Source organism: Vombatus ursinus, unplaced genomic scaffold, assembly GCF_900497805.2.
Source record: "Vombatus ursinus unplaced genomic scaffold, bare-nosed wombat genome assembly UNPS02011353.1, whole genome shotgun sequence".
NCBI lineage: Eukaryota > Metazoa > Chordata > Mammalia > Diprotodontia > Vombatidae > Vombatus > Vombatus ursinus.
Window position 1 is genome coordinate 977811 of NW_020951131.1, and position 20431 is coordinate 998241.

The 20431-nt window shown below is 45.8% G+C and overlaps 1 protein-coding gene across 1 annotated transcript in view; it reads right to left on the bottom strand.

Annotated features, from left to right (window-relative positions):
• Positions 1–20431, bottom strand: part of DOCK1 (dedicator of cytokinesis 1) — a 523683-nt gene that overhangs the window by 372816 nt on the left and 130436 nt on the right. The window contains exons 25-26 of the mRNA XM_027855939.1: positions 9398–9525; positions 8616–8711 (exon numbers count right to left, since the gene is read on the bottom strand). Coding sequence (XP_027711740.1) covers positions 8616–8711; positions 9398–9525 — 224 coding nt within the window. The remainder of the gene's footprint in view (positions 1–8615; positions 8712–9397; positions 9526–20431) is intronic.

Consider the following 20431-nt stretch of genomic DNA (forward strand, 5'->3'; position numbering starts at 1 on the left):
AAGGAAGGAAGGAAGGAGAAAAAGGAAGGAGGAAGGAAGGAAGGAAGAAAGGAAGGAAGGAAGGAAGGAAGGAAGGAAGGAAAGACAGTAGGAAGGAGAGGGGGAAAGAGAAGAGAAGAGAGGGAGAGGAGGAGAGAAGAAAGGAGAGGAGAGGAGAGGAAAGCAGTGAGCATCTTTCCAAGGAGTTTGAACCCACGTTTCAAATTTGGGTCCTATTTTCTCCTTATTCCATATTAAATCCATTTTAGTTCTAAGTATTTTTAGTCTACAAAAATGTTGAAGCGAACGGGTGGGCTCTTGCCTTGTAAACCATTCATAAGGAAAATGAATTGCAAATGCTCAGTGAGATGCCAGGGCAGCCCATTGGACTCTGGGGCTTTAATGATCAGTTCACCTCTATGGTAAAACCACGCGAAGGCTAACAATCTTTGTAGATAGGTAAACTATATTCAAAAGTATTTTTGTGAAAGAAAAGGAACAAGTAAGGTGACCCTGCGCCAGGAAGGAAGGACGATTGTTTCATGTGGGGGAAAATGTGTTTCCTGTATTTTCTACAGTTTCTAATTAAAGTTATAAAAATGTTTCGAACAAGCTGGCCCACCTTCTGTCTGAAGACTTACAACCATCTCAGTACAAGGCCTGGAATGTTAGCAGCTTTCTAGGGAGCACAACGAAAGCTGGCATGTAAACACGAGGTGCCTAAGCAGCCCCAGGGAAGGTCACGGCTTCCAGAGTGAGTCCCAGGCCGGAGCCGCCGCAGTGGTCAGCGGCCTCCCAACTGGCTAAAGAGGCAGAGAGGCAGACACACACAAAGACACTAGCTTCTCTCAACAGGAATCACGGTGGAGAGCCATTGCCCATGATCTTCATGGAAAATAAAATTTCGTTAAAGTAGGACAAATTTCATTTAAAAATGATTCTGAAATTATTATTTTTATATGAGTCGCTATTCAGTTCTTTTCTTTTCTTGAAACAGATTAGTTAATTAACAATGACCCATTACTGAGACTTCAAACAAAAGGTGGCTTTTCCTTTAGCAGGGAACTGGTGATAACAGCGTTCCATACAGAACTAGATTACTCAAACTGTCCAAGTTTGGCTGTGGTTTTTTTTCAATGAATCTAAATTTTTTATTAAAAAACACATATAAAGATAATGTTTACTTCAGCACATTGCATAAAATTTGGGAACAAAATGACAGAAAATTATTTAAAGAAAATTAAATAGCTGGAAATGACTTGAGCTGACTAGAACGTGGAGTCAGTGAAGGCTTTTAGTCCAGACCCCACCTAAAGCCTGGATTTAAAAGAGCGCCACAGAAGGAGACTAGCTTTCTATCCTAGCGCCATGAAATAAATAGCCTCCCCTCGGAGATGCGCCAAAGCCCACCCTTCTTCTCTGTCGTCAGTACAAAATGAAGAGCGGGAGGCCAGGAGTGAGTCAGACTCACTCACGCTTTCTTAACATCTACTACAGAAGCTAGAAGAAGGCAGAGGCCTTCCACCAGCACGAGGTTAACCTTCAGGAGGCAAGCTGGAGGTGAAGCAGGGAACTGGGCTGCCCACCCTCCCTCCATAAGATTGGTGCTTCTCCCCCCAAGGAGAGAGGGCAGATGCCAAGCCGAAGGCTCCGTACAGGCGCTGGGGCTAGGGGAAAAGCAGAAATTGGAGGGAACCAGATGTGTCCCATTGGTCAGTTTCTAAAAGGCCAGACACTACTTCCTTTGTGCCTGTAGACCTCCAGCTTGCCCATGGTAGGGACTTGTTAAATGGTTGTTGAATCAAAGTGACAAGACCATAGTGGACATTTCTACAACCCTGGACCTTGGTGAGCACCATAACTGGGAATGCTAAATCCATTCCTTCCAAATGAAGTGAATGCAATGAGTGATCAGGTGGGCCAGGATGAGCTCAGGGCATTAACTCGAGCTCGCCTCAGATGAAAGTCCACGCACATCCCAAGCAGGTGCCCCCAAGCTACCTCATCATCTTCTGCCACCAAGGACCCTCTCCCCAACCCCAACCCCACTTCCACTTTCCACCTCTTCCTTGGCTTATGGTAGGTACTGAAACTAATAGTGCACGGCTTCCAACTCCCCCAGTTGGGGCTCCCAGCCCCAAACTCCCTGGCCAGACCCTACTCCTCCCTGTGTGGTCCTTTGCCCAAGGTGAATGGAAGTTCATTGAGAGCAGGTCTCACTACTTTTGTATCCCCAATCCTTAGCATCACAGTCCAACAGCTTAATGACAAAAGTTTTATTTTTTTTTTCATTCACTTATCTTCCCTTCCTCCCTTTCCTCTGAGGTGCCATTTTTTAAACCACTTCCCAGGTTATTGGTTGAGTGGGCAAATAGAGGGGAACAAGGTGGTGGCTGGAGGCAGAGCTCAAGCCAATTTCACGGCCTGAAAGGATCGCCTCCCACGAGGTTTAGACGTTTGCTGTGAAGGTCAATGTTTCAAGCCAGACCCACCCACCCAACATCCCCACTGATTAAAATGGGCACTAGTAACAGGGTCGGGACTTATTTCACAGCCCAAGGCCTGCGGGTGTCAGGTCCTATAATTCCCATTTAGAAGCACAGGGATAATTCTTGCATGAAGGACGCATGCAGAAGGGTTTTCATTGGAGCAAATGACATAATTAGGACAAATGCCCATGATTACGACTGCAAAGACTCAGTACAGCAAACACGCTGCCTCACTCTTCTCCTTCCAGGAAGAAGAACAGACAGATAGCAGGCATTCTGGGGGAGGGGCTGAAGCTTCTGTCCCTCAGTCAAACATCTCAATTACAACAGAATCATTGGGCAAAGTCTCTCCATCTCGAGCAGGATTCAGACATAAACGTGACTCTCTCTGTGTCAGTCAACACAGGACCTCCTGACAGGGCCCAGTTCACACATGAGGCCACGGGGTTCCTCAGCACCCAACTCAACTCCCTACACGCGGCTAGGATACAGGCCAAAACCCGGATCCCGTTTGTCAAATTTGGTCTCCTGAGGGAGGCTCTAATAACAGACAATGTGGTGATTCCACACTCTGATGACCCCTCCAAGCAGATTCATTCTGTGGCACTCACAGCCATGTCCCCCCCACAAACACCCTTCCCTGGTGCTCCGTCTTCAAGCACCCACCATCACAGGAACACCAAAGGAGGGAGTTGATTTCTCATCAGTGGTCTTCTGTGTTTAGACTATACCATAAGCTTGACGCTTCAATCTCTGGCACAATTCTCTGGTAACGATATTGCATCCTCGTCACACCCATCCATCTTTTTCTTTCTTTCTCTTTCTTTCTTCCTTTCTTCCTTTCTTTCTTTCTTTCTTCCTTTCTTTCTTTCTTTCTTTCCTTCTTTCTTTCTTCTTTCCTTCCTTCCTTCCTTCCTTTCTTCCTTCTTTTTCATGAGGTACACCATAAAACCTGATGTTGGAAATGGTCATGAAAGAATCCATAAAGAACTCTTGAGAGTGAATGCTAAACTATTTAAGGTCCTTAATACAAAGGACCTGTCAGTCAGTAAGTAAATACCTCTTCAGTGACACAAAGAAAAGCAAAAGCCAGTCCCTGCTCTCCAGAGTAACGCAGCCTTCATGTTTTCTAGTCCAGATAAATAGTTATTCCATCACTGTAAGTCAACAGAGTCTTCTCACACTGACACACTGACCAACTGAAAAAATTCTTATCAAGTAAAGCAAAAAAGTTAGAAAGAGTCAGCAGCTCAACACAGACGAGGGGAAGGGGGACGGCTTGAGGCAGGCAATGTTCTCTTTCAAAAAGGAAAACTAGAGAAAAGTCACTTTCTTTAATGTTTGTTGGAGCAAAGTAAGAAAAATGACCTCTTTACCACCAAAAGTGTCGAAATGGCTTTGAACTTTGACTATCTTAAAAGACCGGTTCATATTAAAATAAATATAGTGACCCAGCTTTGAAAACAGGAATCACAGGATGAAAGTTCTGAAAACAGCTCATTCCGGAGGATCTGTGAGAAGTTAAAAGATTCCCCCATAACCCTTAAGGCAGCTTAGAGGTAACTTAATAATCTATATTTATTCTTTCATGAGGCCATTTTTTTTTAATGTTCTGGTTGTATATTGTAACCCTATTTTGCATGCCTGAGAGACTCTACATAACAAATATACCTTTGGTTTTACATTGATAGATATAGATAGAAATATAGATACAGACATACACACAAATATGTATGTATATATGTATACATGTGTATATTGTATATACATATATACATATGCATGTATACATATATGTACATATGCATATATACATATATGTACATATACATATATACATATATGTACATATATTCATACACACACACACACACACACAGGTGGAGCAGCTAGGTAGTGCCATAGCGCACAGAGCGCGGGCCTGAAGTCAAGAAGATTCATTTTCCTGAATTCAAATCTGGCCTCAGACACTAGCTGTGTGACCCTGGGCAAGTCACTTAACCCTGTTTGCCTACATATATATATGTGTGTGTACATATAGACAGATATATCTACATGTTCACCCACACCCACACCCACACACACACACATTCTCTCTTTAATAATTCCTATGCTTCCTTCAATGAGAGCAATTTCAAAAAGAATGAAGCTCATTTTTGAGATGTTCACTGCTGGATTTTCCACTATCTTGTCCATTCCATCTGCTTGCTAATTCTTAGCCTCAAGTCCTCCCTCTTTTGGTCCTTCTCACTATGGAGGTGACCCTGGGCCCTCAAAAGCTCTGCCAGCGCAGTCGGGGCTGCACAAGGGCCCGCATCACACTGGAAAAGTCCTAAGGAGGAGACAGTGGTCAGGCATCCAAGATGCTGCCTCACAAAGTCTCAGGAGTCTGGATCATCACCAGCTGACAGGCGGGTGACCCCCAGCATGGCAGCTCCTGACACACTCTGATGGGTAGCCGTGGAGGAAGGACATGGGGGGACAAAGTCATGGCTCCTTAAAGAGCTACATGAGACCCACAAGAGCTGGCTTCCCCACATTTATCTACGTGTACAGGATCCAGGCCTAGGCAACATGACACGACACATTGTCACCATCCCTAACCAAACCCTGTGGTTATAAACACCCTCAGCTCAGGGAGCTCACAAAGGCTTCTGGCATGAGAAATGAGCTCCCCTTTTCCCAGTCAAACCTGCTATAAAAGAGTGTCTGTGATGGCAAGTTGTCACCTCATCTCCTTTGAGGCATGACGAATCAGGCAAAAGCAGCTTCCTTTACTTCTCCTAAGGGACGAAACCCCAGCAGGCTAAATATAAAAATCATACGACCCTTGTCACACACGGGAAGGTTACTGTGAGCCTTCTGCTGAGACTGAGCTCTACCAGCCCCTCCCCAGATGAAACCCCCAGTTCCAGACTGTAAAATACCATTCTGCAGAGGGCAGGGCAACACTTAGGAGCAGCAGATGTTTTTATGTATGCATGAGGCCAGGGCACAGAAAGAGAGGTAAGGGTGGGGAGGGGCACAAAGGGAGAGAGAGAAGGAAGAAAAGAAACGGAGGGGGAGGGGGAAAGAGAAAGAGGGAGAGAAGGAAAAGAAAAGGAGTGAGAGGAAGGGGGCAGAGAGAGGGAAAGAGGGTGGGGGAGGGAGGGAAGGAGAGAGACAGACAGACACAGACATAGAAACGTCCTCAAAGCAGCATAATGTTCTCCACGACACCCCAGCCCAGCTGAGCATGGGAATGGCCTCACTGCTCCACAATCCATCATTAAGAAAGTCAAGTCAACAGGGCCATGGTCATTTAGGAAATGCTTCCTAGGTGCCAGGCACTAGGTTAAGCACTAGGGACAAAGAAAGTCAACAATAGTTCGTTTCCCTGTCCTTAAAGAGCTCACAATATGATGGGGGAGGCAAACCAGACAGAAACAACAACCTGCAGCTAATCACAGAGAGTGGCAGCGTCGGCATGATGGGGAATCAGGAGGAAAAAGAAGTGTGCCCCTGCCACAGCAACCTGCCCAGTTACCTCTCTTCTTATTACACTGCCACAATTAAAAGAAGGACGTGAGCAGCCTCCAAAGAGGAACGTTTTGCTGGTGAAATCACGAGCCTGCTGTTTGCTGATGCCTTAGAACTCTGTGCCCAGATGTTCTGCAAACACACACAGATCAAGGCTCTCCACTCTCAAGCATCCTCCTCCGGCAGGTGGGAGCTGTCCAGCCTGAGCCGACAGGACCGTGTGACCGCCCACGACCCTGCCCGTCAGCCCCGATCCTTTCTTCCCCACCTCCTTGCTGAGGTCTTCCACCTTGTCAGGGCCTTCTCTGTCCTGGTCCTAATCTAATTCTCGATGCAACAACACTGACATGAAAGGCAATTAATGCATGCATCCGGGTCCAGGGATGCTCGCAGAGAGCATGGGGATGCATACTAAGCAAAGGTGGCACTTCCACCTCACTGTGCAGCATCGCTTGCTGATTCCAGAGAGGTCCGTTTGGTGCAACGCAGACACGACGCAGACCTTTGGAAAACAGGCTGATGCTGTGACCTCTCATTCAATAAAGGGGATGCGGTCTGTTTATACAACTCTGCTCACGTTCCTTCCATGAGGCCGAGCACAAGCAAGGTGATTTTATACAATTCGACCTGAGCTGTTTTCAACACCGGCACCAGTTGGAGGGATGACTGAGGAATAGGATTCCTGAATATTTTCAGGTGACAAAGTATCCCTGACTTCCCAGTACACATCCCCTAGCCAGTCTGGCTCCCACCTCCCAACCCAAATGCATATTGGTTATGTAGCTTATGTGGCAGAAAGGTGTGGCATAGTGAACAGATTTGTAGTCAAGTGGACAAGAGTTTGAATCTCTCCATAGATGCCTACTTGCTGTTTGAACCTCCCTCAACTCTAAAATGAGAAAGAAAAATTGCAACCAACTCTTAAGGTTGTGAGAATAATAATCATTGCATCAGACTCACAGGGCCAGATGACAGCATATGGAAGCACTGGGTAAACGTTAACTGTTATTATTAACATGCCCTGCCATTTATCTGCTCGCAAACGCCATTTCTTCATCTATATCATGAAAGGCTTGGATTGTCCTCCTTCTAAGGCTCTAAAAGCTCTCTTCACCCTCACCAAATTTTAAACCATCCTTCCGAATATTTTGGTGAATATTTCAGCAAAGTCCTGTACAATTTTAAAGATTCTAAACTGCAGTGAATGGACCTCTGGAATTGGCCCAGTGATTCTGTTTCCCCTTCTCCATGTTTCCTATAAACTAAGGTGGAAACGCTGCCCATCATTTAGTCTACATCCTCACTTGGCCCAACATTGTAGAATCTGAAAAGTTATTTCAACACAAGACCCCCCACACCATGGATGAGAACATGGAAAAGAAACGCACAGGATGAGAACCTTTGAATGTGCCCAAGGAAGGATTCCCACATGGATGGGCTCTCAATCCAGGGCAATATTGGGGGTATCAATGGTACCAGAAGCAGAAATGGGAGTTGATACATTTGAAAGACCATTCCAAAGGAGTGGCCATCAGGAAATACAAGCGGCCCCACTTTCATCCTAGAAACACAGCCATCCTAGGGCTGGCTCAGCTTCTTCTTTATTTTAGGACAGAAAACTCATTTTTGCACCAGAGAACAGAATAACAACAGTAGAAAATTAGGAGTAAGAAAAATTTACTTTCACAGGAAAAGTGAAAAAAAAAATTGGAAACATCATAAAACCATCCTACCAAAACCAGAAATAATCTAGCATATTGACACACAACACATGCCACATTCATGCTGCAAGAAAAAACACTTGTCCTCAACCAAAATTCCTTTGAAATCAAATTCCCTCACATAGTAATTCATCCAAGCTTTTCCCCAAATTGTGCTTGGTATGAAAGAGAGAGAGAGAGAGAAATAGAGAGAGGGAAAGGAAGGAAGGAAGGAAGGAAGGAAGGAGGGAAGGAAGGAGGGAAGGAGGGAAGGAGGGAAGGAAGGAAGGAAGGAAGGAAGGAAGGAAGGAAGGAAGGAAGGAAAGAAGGAGGAAAACATAGGGGATGTGGCATTTGCTAAAATGAATTACTTAACTAAGATGAAAAAGTGCCCAAACTGCTAATTTTCGTTCTACTTCTATACAATTTAAGGAGCTGGTTGATCTTTAATCAGCTGTGTCATTCTCACAAAGCAGCCTCCGAGAGGAGCTAAAGGACACCTTGTCCTGTCCTGTCCTGCCTAGTCTGTGGAAAGTTATCAGTTTCACCCAGCATCGGGCTGCCATGACACCACGCACAGGCAGCTGACCCAGAGCAGCAGAAAGGCAAATTGAGCCAGATGTACAATATGGGAGATTTCTGATGTGGCATTTGAGAAAGGTCAGCATCCAGCGGCTGACTTGACAAGACAATTTGATGTGGGTCACAATTTTTCTTTGGCCAGTTGAGTTCCAAGTTTGGGTCACAAATAAATAACAAACCAACACTCCGAAACCTTTTGTACAGTAGTGATCATAAAAGTATCAAATTTGCTCACCGTGATTAAGATTTAAATTTGTTCATTATGGAGAAATAACCCCACCCATCACCATCACACACACACACACACACACACACACACACACACACACACACAGCTGGCACTCACAATGAGCTCGGAATCCCGTCCCATGGAGATGACGGTCCGGTTCACGGTGCGAAGCAGCTTCTCCATAATGAGCTGAACATGTCGCTGTGTGGGTCCCTAGAGAAGAATCAGACAGCAATGACAATGAACACCAAAAGTCTACCATTAAACCACTAGCCGTGGTGTTTGTTAGGAAATCTCTTTTACTCAGTTAAGAGTAAATCAATTAGAACCCTTAACAAGATGAAAAATGGCCCCTGTCAAAAGCAAAAGCCCACATAAAGAAAGTCCAAGTCATTTTATTAATTATAGCCCATTAATGATAATTTGTTGTATAATTGCAGGAATTTGATTGAAGCAAATCTTAAAAATAAAGAGCAGATCCATTCAAAGAATGTAATTTTTATGATCTGTCATTAGTCAACTAATTAACCATCTAAAGACTTGGTCACTTTTTAAATCAATGATTGTAAGTGCTCTATAATTTAGTGGTGGGAGCACGGTATAATGGAGAGCAATCAGCCTTGAGGCACAATGATCTGCCTCTGACCCATCCTCGCTGTGGGACCCTGGACTTTCTCCTTGTCTCAGTCCCTCCAGGTAACTCTCAGAAGTCAGGTGACAGAGGAGGTGCCCACTGGCCTCCGTGATGGGGGTTCCATAGCACAACTGCTGAAATCACAAGCCTAAGCCCCAGCCCCCAAATGGATGCTAACTCCATCTTCTTCCCAACTTTCCAACACTCCATCCTCCCTCCTCCACTGTCCTTCCCAGGCCCCCAGCATACACAGGTCACTACTAACCACATCATTCCGGTAGAGCACCTCCAGAATGTTACTGAGCAACTGACAACAGGCCTCCAGGTCCTCCTGCCTCTCCAAGTGACACTTCAGCTGGTCCGTCATCATGGGGAGCAGGATCTCTCGGCAGTCTGGGCAGAAATGGGAGGACACGCTTTAAGAGAGGCCAGGGTGAAGGCTCAACCTTGGCTGCGGAGTTTAAGGGACAGCTCCCCATCTGGCATCTAAGGGCCATAACTCATGATTCTCTTAACAGGAAAACTCATTGGAAGACAGAGTCAAATCTTGGATGAAACCAAGTGTTTCTACTTTTATGCCCATCCACATTTAGAAGGCATCTACAATTGCGGCAGCTAGGTGGCACAGTGTATAGAGTGCCAGGTTTGGAATCGGGAAGACTCGTCTTCCCGATTTCAAATCCGGCCTCAGACACTAAGTTACTTAACCCTGTTTGCCTCAGTTTCCTCATCTTAAAATGATCCGAAGAAGAAAATGGCAAACCACTCCAGTATCTTTGTGAAAAAAAAAGGGGGGGGGGTCACAAAAAGTCATACATAATTGAAAAACAACAACAACAACAAAATACAACATTCAGAGAACAGAGACAAGTGGGTAACAAGGCCAGGGGCCCTAGTGAAGGTCATTTTACTTGTCTGATCTCAGTAGCCTCATCTATAAAATGGGGATAATATTATTGTGACACTAGCAACCTAAGACAGGTCTGGAGGGGGAAAGTGATGGGTGGACCTGAGGCAACCGCAGATGCACAAGCTGAGGACCAAATTAATTCACCAAATGGTAAACGTTTCCTATATACCAGGCATGGTGTGGAAGGCTCTGAGTAATGAGCCAGTAAGGAATGAATGTGCAAACAAATAAACATCAAAAAATAATAAATGAATAAATGGGAGAGACAGAGAGAGACAGAGACAGAGAGACAGAGAGGCAGAGGCAGAGACAGAGACAGAGCACTGCCCTCACAGAGCTTTGGGTTAGAAGCAAGGCTAACCCATGCTAACAACACCAAGGTGGGGTCACAACAACACTTACATGGAAAAACATAAATTATATACAGAGTAAATGTGCACAAAGCAATTGTAAAGAAAGGGAGTTATCAGGAAAAGTCCCACAAGGGCCCCTGAGCCGTGCTTCGCAGGCCCCTGGGCTTCTCCAAGAGATCCAGCTCTAGCCGAACACTGAGCTAGGGAACTGTCGCCCTTCCCGTCCATCTGCACTGACTTGGCACCGAGCGTCCTCAGTTCTAAAACACGAGGGAAATGACATGATGAATGAGCACTAATGCATACATCCCCAGTTCTTCTGTTGCCCTTTTGGAGAATTCTTTTCGATGCCCACCTCCCAAAAGAATGGAAGAGGCGAAGGTCCAAAGACAGAAGAAGCCTCGGGAATCATCCTGGGGAGCTCCCTCATTTTCCCAAGGAGGAACCTGGAGCCCACTGGCTTCAACGACTCATTCACAGTCCCAGAGACAGGAGGAAGTACACGAGTTGGGATTCAAACCCAGAGAGTCCAACTCCAATTCCTATCTTCCTTCCAGTCTTTGAACACATAGTTACAGTAATACTTGGTTGTGTTTGGGGAAAGTCAACCATTCACCCTCCATTACTCGAAGAAGTTTAGGGATCTCATCTATTGGAACGCAGATGGTAACCCCCTCCATGCTGCCCATCTCACATGACTCTCGCTCGTGTGTTCCCCCCAAGTCTGCCATGGGACGTCCGCCCGATAGACTAGCACACTGCCTCAGAGGACCTGGGGAGCACTCTGCCTGGGTGCCTGTCCTCTCTCGCTCTCCCCACATGACCAGCCCAGTGTTGTTTCTGTATGCAGGCATTTTTTAATAGCCTGGAGCAGAGGACAATAAATAAAATAGGAGATTTATGGACCACTAGAAGAAATGGAGCCAAGAGTGACCAGAAACATACTCAACTGCCTTCCCCTTCCGTGCTGCGAAGCCACTGACCCAGGGTAAACCGGACATGCTCCATCAGTTAGGTCTTTTGGGGGTGAGCACAACTTTGCTCCAATCCATCCGTGCCAACTTAGCCAGCACCTCTTGTGACCAGCCTTCCCAAGGCCTTTCCTTATACCATCTCATCCCACAGAATACCACCATGGCCCACCCTTCCTTCTCTAAATCTTCACTCTTTCTCTGTTGATTTATTCCCTCCTTGTTGTCTACAATCACAAAAGCTCCCAAAATCTTTTCTTCAAGTCACCAGATTCTACCGTTTCTCAAGCAATCATACTCCTCCTTTTTTCAGCCAAATTCCTTCAAAAAACCATCAACATTGAATGGCCCTCTTACTATCCTGAACCTTCTGCAATCTGGTTTCTGACTATTTTTTGCTTTTTCTTTATCTGTCCAATGTGCAGCACTGAGTCCAGTACACAGTAAGCGCTTAATAAATGCATATCAATTGATCATCATTCAACTGAAACTGCTCTTTCCAAATTTTCCAGTGATTTTTTCATGACCAAAGCTAATGACCCTTTCTCATTCCTCAATGTGCTTTTCTCTTCATCCTTTGTAACTGTTGACCATCCACTCCTCCTGAATATTCCCTCCTGTCTGGGTCTACGTGACTTTTGTCTCTCCTGGTTCTCCTCCTGTTTGTCTGACCACCCCTCAGTCTCTTTTGACAGTTCTCACCCATGCCACACTCACTAGCTGTGGGCGTCCCAAAGCTATGTCCTGCGGCATCTTCTCTTTTTTCTCTACAAGGTCTCCTTGGTGATCTCATTGGTTCCCAGGGACCCAACTGTCATCCCTACGCTGATGACTCCTAGATGGAGACATCTCTCCTAAGCTACTAAGGATGCTATCATTTCCAATGGCTTCAGCTTTCATGTCCATGCAGAGTATTTTCAGATCTGTTTATCCAGCCTATGCTCCACCTTGACCTCAGTTTCCTATTACCAATGGCTTCTTGGACATTTCAATCGAGACAGACATCCTGTAGACATGTCCCAAAGAGAAGCCAGTGTCTTTTGTCCTAAGCCCTACCTTCTTCCCAACTTCCTTATTACTTCTGAGGGCCCCATCATTCTCCTGGTCCCCTTGGCCCACAACCTCGGGGTCGTCTGTGACTCTTCATTCGCACTCACCCCTCATATCCAATCTGTTGCCGAATCTCATCATTTCAACCATCATCGCACGTCTCGTATATATTATCTCCTTCCCTTCACTCATTAGCCATCCTGGTACAGGCCCACATCATCTCACACCTGCACTCCTGCAATAGCCCACTGGTGGATATGCCTGCTTCAAGTCTCAATGCCAAAGTGATCTCCCTCGAGCACAGTCTGGCTCTGTCTCCTGCCCCACATTCAGTGAATTTCAGTGGTTCCCTATCGCCTCCATCAAATGCAAAATCCTGTTTGGATTTTAAATATCTTGACAACCTGTATCCTTTCTACCTTGCCAGTCTTCCACTCCACCCACTCTGGAGTCCAAGGACATGGCCTTCTGGACCTTAATCACACAAGACACTGAAGCCCCAGACTCCACGCCTTTTCACTGGCTGTCCCCCATGCCTGGAATGTCCTTCCTTCCGACCTCTGCCCCTGGGATTCCCTGGCTTCCTTCAAGACTCGGGTCAAATTCCACTTTCTAAAAGGGAACTTTCCTGGTCCCCCAGGTGCTGGTACCTTCCCTTCCAAGGTAGCTTTGTATCTGTTTTGGGTGTATATGTGTGTATGTGTTCACACACAGATACCACATGTAATGTTTCTGTGTGCATACATGTACATATATGTAGACTGTACTGTGTAGAGATATATATATGCGGGTATACATACATATATGTATATATATACATGGTATCTCTGCCATTCGTATAAATTCTTTAAGAGCAGGGACTGCTTTGATTTTGTCTCTTTATATTCATAAGCTAGTACAGTCCTTGGTATACAGTAGGCACTCAAAAACTTCTTGTTAATTCAATGATTTTTTTAAAAAGCCCTGCCTTCAATGAGTTTACATTCTGCAAGGCTTGACTATACTGCTCATCAATGCAATACTTTTGCTACGATCATTCAATGGCCTCATCTAGCCCACCAGGACCAAACCCTCAGAGCATTCCCGCACAGCCCAAGGGCAGCGATACCACAGGGTCTCATTTTCTTTTTTCTTTTTTAACCTTTTAAAAAATGTATAGCCTTTTCTTATTTTTTTAATTTAATTTTTTTTTAGGGTTTCATTTTCAATGCACATATTTCACAAGAAGCACTTCATGAATGCCCATTGTTTACCAGGAAATGGAGATACATGGACAAAATATGCAGCATCCCACACCTTCAGGGAGCTTCCGTTCTACTTTCCCAGAACACTATCTAAACTGTGAGAGTTACTGGAAGCAGGACCAAGACAGGAAGCCTGGAAGGACAGAAGGGTTAGTTCAGTTCCCTGCCTGCAGAGCGGCACTGACTGAGCCCTCCCTCTCCTTCGAGCAGCTGACCCATCACAGTGAGCAAATCTAAATGACGGTGGATGGGCCATGCCCTCTTCCAGCAGCGTTCTGATCCGGAAGCCCCCTCGAGCTCTTTCAGAAGCAGACAGGGAACACAACGAACCAAACTCAATTGCATCGAATTTGACTTTAAAGTGAGTCTCTTTGGCACAAAGGCTTTCTGACACTGAAGGAAGACGCCATTCCAATGAACATTTTCTTTAGTTCAAACTCAACATGCCCAAAAAAGAACTCACTTTCTTTCCTCGAAAACCTTTCCTCCTCCAAACCTTCCTATGTCTGTCAAGGGCATCAATGCCCCAGGGAGTCCAGAGGGCAGAGGGCAGAGGGCAGAACATTGCAAGCACCTTCCATTCTCCGAGTTCCCTGTCTCAATGTCATTCTCAACTCCTCACTCTCCTCACTCACATCCAGTCTTGTTATCTGGATCTCTATAGACCATACGTCCATTTGTGACACCTTTTACTGAGAGAAATGCCCAAAACCCTGTGTCTCACATCCATAAGGCAACTAGGGTGCCAGGGGATGCCCTGGGCACTTTTGCCTTAGGATGCCCACGTTTACAAGGGGGCTGATTCCACTTAAGATATTCAATCAGTTAGAAACAACTGAGCTGAAATTCATTAGCAAGAGTCATGACAAGAAACTCATAGATGTTGGGACATTATCCCAGGTAGCAACACCTCGGGAGAATTCTTTCCTGGCCAGCCCTGCCTTAAACCTTCCGGCCTTCAAAAGATACCTTGGACTATCCACCTGAAGGCTTTGCCCTGCTCCCTGGTTCTCTGTCTCTCCACAATGAAGAATCTCTCCCGTCACAGCCATAGTGTACCAGACCCAAAGTCTCTTTCTAAGCTCCCCACCTGACCATAACCACTTGTCCCAGGCACAAAAACGACTGGTCAGAACCGTGCTAAAATGGATCCTACAGTGGCCATTTTAACCACACACCAACATGGTCTCAAAAGCTCTGCTAGGAGCAGTCACCTAAAAGAAGGCAAATACAACTGCAGGGAATCCCTCTTTTCATCTGAAATCCAAACCTATGGTAAACAGCAAAGTCCATATCTCATAAAGGAAAGTGCCCTGACCCATGCAAGCTGCTATTTTCTTTGCATTTATTAGGAATGACATCTCAGAGAAAGTTCACAACAACAAAAGTCTAATTTCAGCCCTTCACTAAGCTGTTCTGTCTCAGAGACACCCCCGCCTCAGTTTCAAACATCTGAGTCTTCTAAAATTCAGCTATTCCAGAATCCTCACCTGATTTCGGAACACATAAAGTCCTTGGTTCTGGGGGTGGTTGGAGGAGAGTGTGTGGCACAGTGCTAGAGGCAGGGGTCAGAGACCTGGGTTCCAATCCCACCTTGGATAGCTGGTGACCCTGAGTAAGGGACCCAGCCTCTGGGGGACTCAGTTTGCTCACCAGAGAAAGGAAGAGTTTGGGCTACGTGGCCTCTGCTAAATCTTAGGATTCTATGAGGACTCAGGGGTAGCAGAACATCGGGCTTTCAATGGACTGAGCTGTTCTCCACAGACATCCTGACGCCAAAAATTAAGCTAGCGGTCCACAGAGCTCGGCACTACTGTCCGCAGGTAACACTTTCAGCAGGCTTCCTCTCTCTTCACTGGGGAGTCCAGAGGTAACACTCTCAGTGGGCTTCTCTCTTCACAGCTTCCAGTATGTCATTTCAAGAAATCAAAATCAAAACTTGACTTTGGTCCATGGGCACAATGATTAGGGTTTAGCAGCTATAACTTGAGAAAGACCCATAATCGTTTCTCCATCTTCCAGCCAGAACTAGTCTCCTCAGAGAAACAGCAAAATCCCAAATGGAGACCAACCCAAAGAAAGTAAAGACCCTGGAAATCTCCATTTGCCCCAGCCCTGTGTCTCCTTAGCTCCCCACTGGCTTAAGGAGGGAGGAAGCCTCAAGTGAGGCTTCAGGCTCATTGTGCATCACCCTCCTTCAGACACTCTGTGTGCCGGCCCAACCATCTTCCCATCTCCGTATCTCTGCATGGGCTTTCCTCCATGCCCGGAATACTCACAGTCCTGGCAGCCACCTCGAAGAGTGCCTGGCTTACTTCAAAGCCTAACTAAATGGCCTCTTCCTCCACCCCTCCTCATCTTCCCCTTGTCAGGGAAGTCCACTGTACTGTCATTCTTTTATCTTGACTCTGTATCTACTGGGTATGAACTTATCTCTGTCCAGGCTGTCTCCACCAGCAGACTATACGCTCCTTGAGGGTAGGGAATGTCTCCTTTCTGCCTTGGCCTCCCTGCACCAAGGAGAATACCTGGCATTTAGAAAATGTTGAATAAAAGTTGGCTGAATTGCCTAGAACCACCCAGGCATCTTTGTGACCAGGATACACAATTACAGACAACAGGGTTTCAACATCTGCTCACAGGCTGCTGCCCGGGTCCAAAGCCCAGTGATGCATACTGGGATAACCTACGCACAAGATAACATATTTATCTTAATAAAGAGATATTCAGCAGGCATCATTATTGACTTCTCAATGCCCAAGCAAAACATCTGGTCATCTTACATGTGGGCATGAGCATAGCTTTATCCATTTAAAACATTTGCTTTTATGAACACCGAGCAATGTGTTTCTTCATTTGGAGTTTGAGCCCAGGAAACAAATGACCCATAAAGGGATCTTTAATAACCCTGCTCCCATTATATAGCACCATGATAACAATTAACGCTTTTAATGAGAATCAGACAGGAATAGCTCATATAAATGGGGGATGCTCTCCATTAATCTTTTCATGGACAAATCATTTTTTAACAGAGAAATCATCTTGTTTTTCAGCCACCTAAGAACTTAATTTAGCTTGGGCTCATCTGCTTCCCACCCCCACTTACCTAGTCAGGTAAATCCTGAAGGAAAAGTAATAAATAACTTCTAAGATGATCTATGTAAGCACACACTGTTCTTCATTTGTGCATGCAACTCAACAATGCAGCAGGCATTTATTAAGTATTTACCACACAACCGGGCCAGGCCCTAGGAACAGAAGGACAAAAGCCAAAAACACAGACCCTGCCCTCAAGGAGCTCACCTCCCGAGGGCAGCTACAAGATATAAATAGATCACTAAATAGGGGATGATTTGAGGAGGAAAGAGAGATTGGAGGATCAGAACAGGCTTCACAGAAATGGAACCTGAGCTGGGCATTGCATCTAGGCAACAGGAATGACTAGGCCTATTCTAAGCATGGGGAAGAGCTTAAGCCAAGGTATGGAAGTAGGAGATGAAATGTTACATCCAGGGACAGTAAGCAATCTAGGTTGGCTGGAAATTAGAGCTCGTGAAAGGGAGTCATGGGAAATCAGTCTGGATAGGGAGGATCAGGGTAGATCCAGCTGTATTTTATGCTACAGGTAATACTGAGCCAACAGATGTTTGAGCAATGGAACAATGGAACAATCCCTTCATTCGACATTTGCTCCAGCATTTATCACATGGGCCTACGATGTGCCGGGTACCAGGTTAGGCTCCGAGGATCTAAAGACAATGGTGGAACAAGTCCTGTCCTCAAAACGCTTACTGGGAACAATAAGTGTGCTGTGTGGGAACAGTATGTCCACAGGCAATTCCATACGAAGTAAATATAAACACATGGGGAGGAGGAGAGAGGGATCCTCACAACTACAGGGTAAGGAAAGGCCCGGGGTGAGCGATGGGACTTGAGCCGAGCCTGCAAGGAAGCAAAGGATCACCATGGTGGAGGGGAGCAGAGAGTGCATTCCGAGTGTGAGGCACAGCCTAGGCAAAAGGCACAGAGGAGGGAGAGGAAATCGTAGGATCACGGAATTTCAGTGAAGGAAGGGACTTTGGAGCCATCTGATCCAACCTGTGCCTGAGAAAGAATCCCTGCCACCAAACACCTGTGGAGGAGACGCTGCCGTGAGCGAGAATTCGACTGAGCGGTTTGAGCCCATCGTGGTCTGATTGCGATCTTTCACTCCTCTACCCCCTTCAATGCACTCTACGTTTCAGGCAAACTGGTGTGTTGTTATTCCCCATGTTTGGTCTTCCACCCCTCACCCCCATGTCCTTGGGGCAGACTGTCCCCCTCACCTGGAATGGTCTCCATCTCTTTACCTCTAGCTCTTGGAATGCCTGGCACACGCTAGGTGTTTCATAAGTGCATGTTAAAGAGTCAGCTCACATACTAGAGGCCTTTCCAAATCCCTTCAAGACTAAGTACTCCTTCCACCTCCATTCCTGTAAATGACTTTGTATTTACTTTATATTTTGTATTTACCCAGTTGCAGATCTGATGTGGGGCTACTCAACCCATTCCCAGCAAAAGGTGAGCTCCTTGAGGGCTGGGATGGTTTTGTTCTTGTCTTTGTAGTCTCAGGGCCTCAAAAAGAGGAGGTGCTTTCTATGGGCTTGCTGTATTTAACTAAATGGGAAGCACAGTGTGTAATGTGCAAAAATGTCCAGAGAGATGGATTCAGGCCAAACTATGATGGGCTTTCAATGTCAAGGAGAGGACTGTGCATTTTGCCCAAGAGGTGATAGGGATATTAAGTTGGAATAATCACTGAGTTGTGCATATCCTTGAAATGAGAGACACAATGTCCAGGCAGAGACCTCGAGGAGGCCACAGATAGAGGAAAAGAAATATCTCACAAACACAAAAATATTTTAACAGCCCTTTTTGTAGTGGCAATTAACTGTGAGTAACATGGGTACCGATGATGGAATATTTAAAGTCTGCCCCTGACAGGCAAGTTATAAAGAAAAAGAAGAAATAAACAGCATAGATTAGAAAATAATCTGTAGGCAGGTAAGCATTGGGTCCATAAAATAGGGCTTGAAAGTATCTCTGGCCAAGATAATTAGCAATGAAAATAATTCGCCTACTAATAGCAGAGAATAATCGACTCCTCATTATTGCCTTCACACATATGGGAGGAGATAATAAGCAATCATGCTTAAAATGCTGAGCTTGCAGTCAGGAAGCTCTGGGTCCAAAACTTCCTGGCTGTGTGACTCTGGCCAATCCCCAATCCTTTCAGAGTCTGAGGGACTTCACCAGATTCTATGCTTTATCTCCTACATCATAAAACAAGTTCTGCTCAATATTGGTGGAGGGAACTTTCACACCAAGATTTCGCCCAGATTTCTCTCATTTTCAGTTAACAGGTTGAGGGAGAAAGAAAAGAAAAAATTGTCTGGCTTAGAAAAAGATTCCATATTACTTCTCCCTGAAATATAATCTACAGGACAACAGGCTATGAGTCTAACAACTTAAATATAAAATGCCTTATTGGAGGTGCACAGAATTCTGGAGTCATTAGGAGATGCTTTTAAAATATTTAGGAAAAAGTAATGCCCACCATCAAACCGTGCCCAATGTGGTCGCCAGTAAAAGGATTCCCTCCCAGCTCTCAGTGCGGTACCAAGACAGAAAGCCAAAGGTCAGGCAAGATGGTCAGGGCTGGTGTCTTCCTTCCTCTCTCCCTCCCACTCCCTCCTCTTCCTGCCAGCCCTCTCCCCCTCGCTAGCCCCCACTGTCACAGGGAGAAAGATTCCACAGTGCTGCCTCCGGGATCAACCTCCCACAGGCCAAGCCAACCTCCAGGCCCTGCCTCCACAAGCTCCCCTCCGGCTTCTCTCTTCCCGTAGACCTCTTCTCTGATCAGCAAGGACGCCCTGCCCCGTCTGACGCCAGGATACCTTTCAGAGCTTGAGTGGAATTACCCTTCTCTGGACTCTCCTAAGTGTCAGCCCTGCTGGCCTTTGCGCAGGTTACCACCTCCTCATCTCTTCATCACAGGTTCAAAGGCTTCCCTGAAGCCTCTGCTCCCACCCAGAGTTGTCCGTGATCCCCCAATTGTTACTGGCCTCTGCCTCCTCCAACCATCACAGAGTGGCCTAGCAAACAGAGCTCCAGGCACGGTGTCAGGAAAACCTGCGTACACATCTTAGACACTTACTAACAGTGGGACCCATGACAAATCATTTCACTTTTCACTCTGCCTCAGTTTCCACATCACTGCCGGGGACATAGTATGCATGTCACTAAGTGCTCTACCTCTCTTAGTCTTTAAAACGGGGATAGTAATAGCACTGGTGTCAGAGGGCTTTTGTAAAGAACAAATGAGCTAACAGTACATGGAAAGTGCTCTGTCAGTCTTAAATGCTCATAGAAATGTTAGCTATTGTCATCGTTATTATTAAGCTCCATCCCCCCATGAGAATATAAGTATGACAGCGGGGGCTAATGTTTGTTTGTTTTGTCTTTAATGCCCCAGTACCTAGCAACAGATTCTGGCACACAATAAGAGCTTAATAAATGCTCACAGATTTGGATTAGTGGGAAAACTCGCCCCCACCCCATGACAACAGAGAATTAGTCATTCCTTCTCATTCTGGAGTGTTCTGGTCCATTATCTTACCAGAAAAAATCCAGTGAATCCCATGGAGACCTCCCTCTAGGCCAGAGATTCTTACATAATCTAACGTGTGTGTGTGTGTGTGTGTGTGTGTGTGTGTGTGTGTGTGTGTGTGT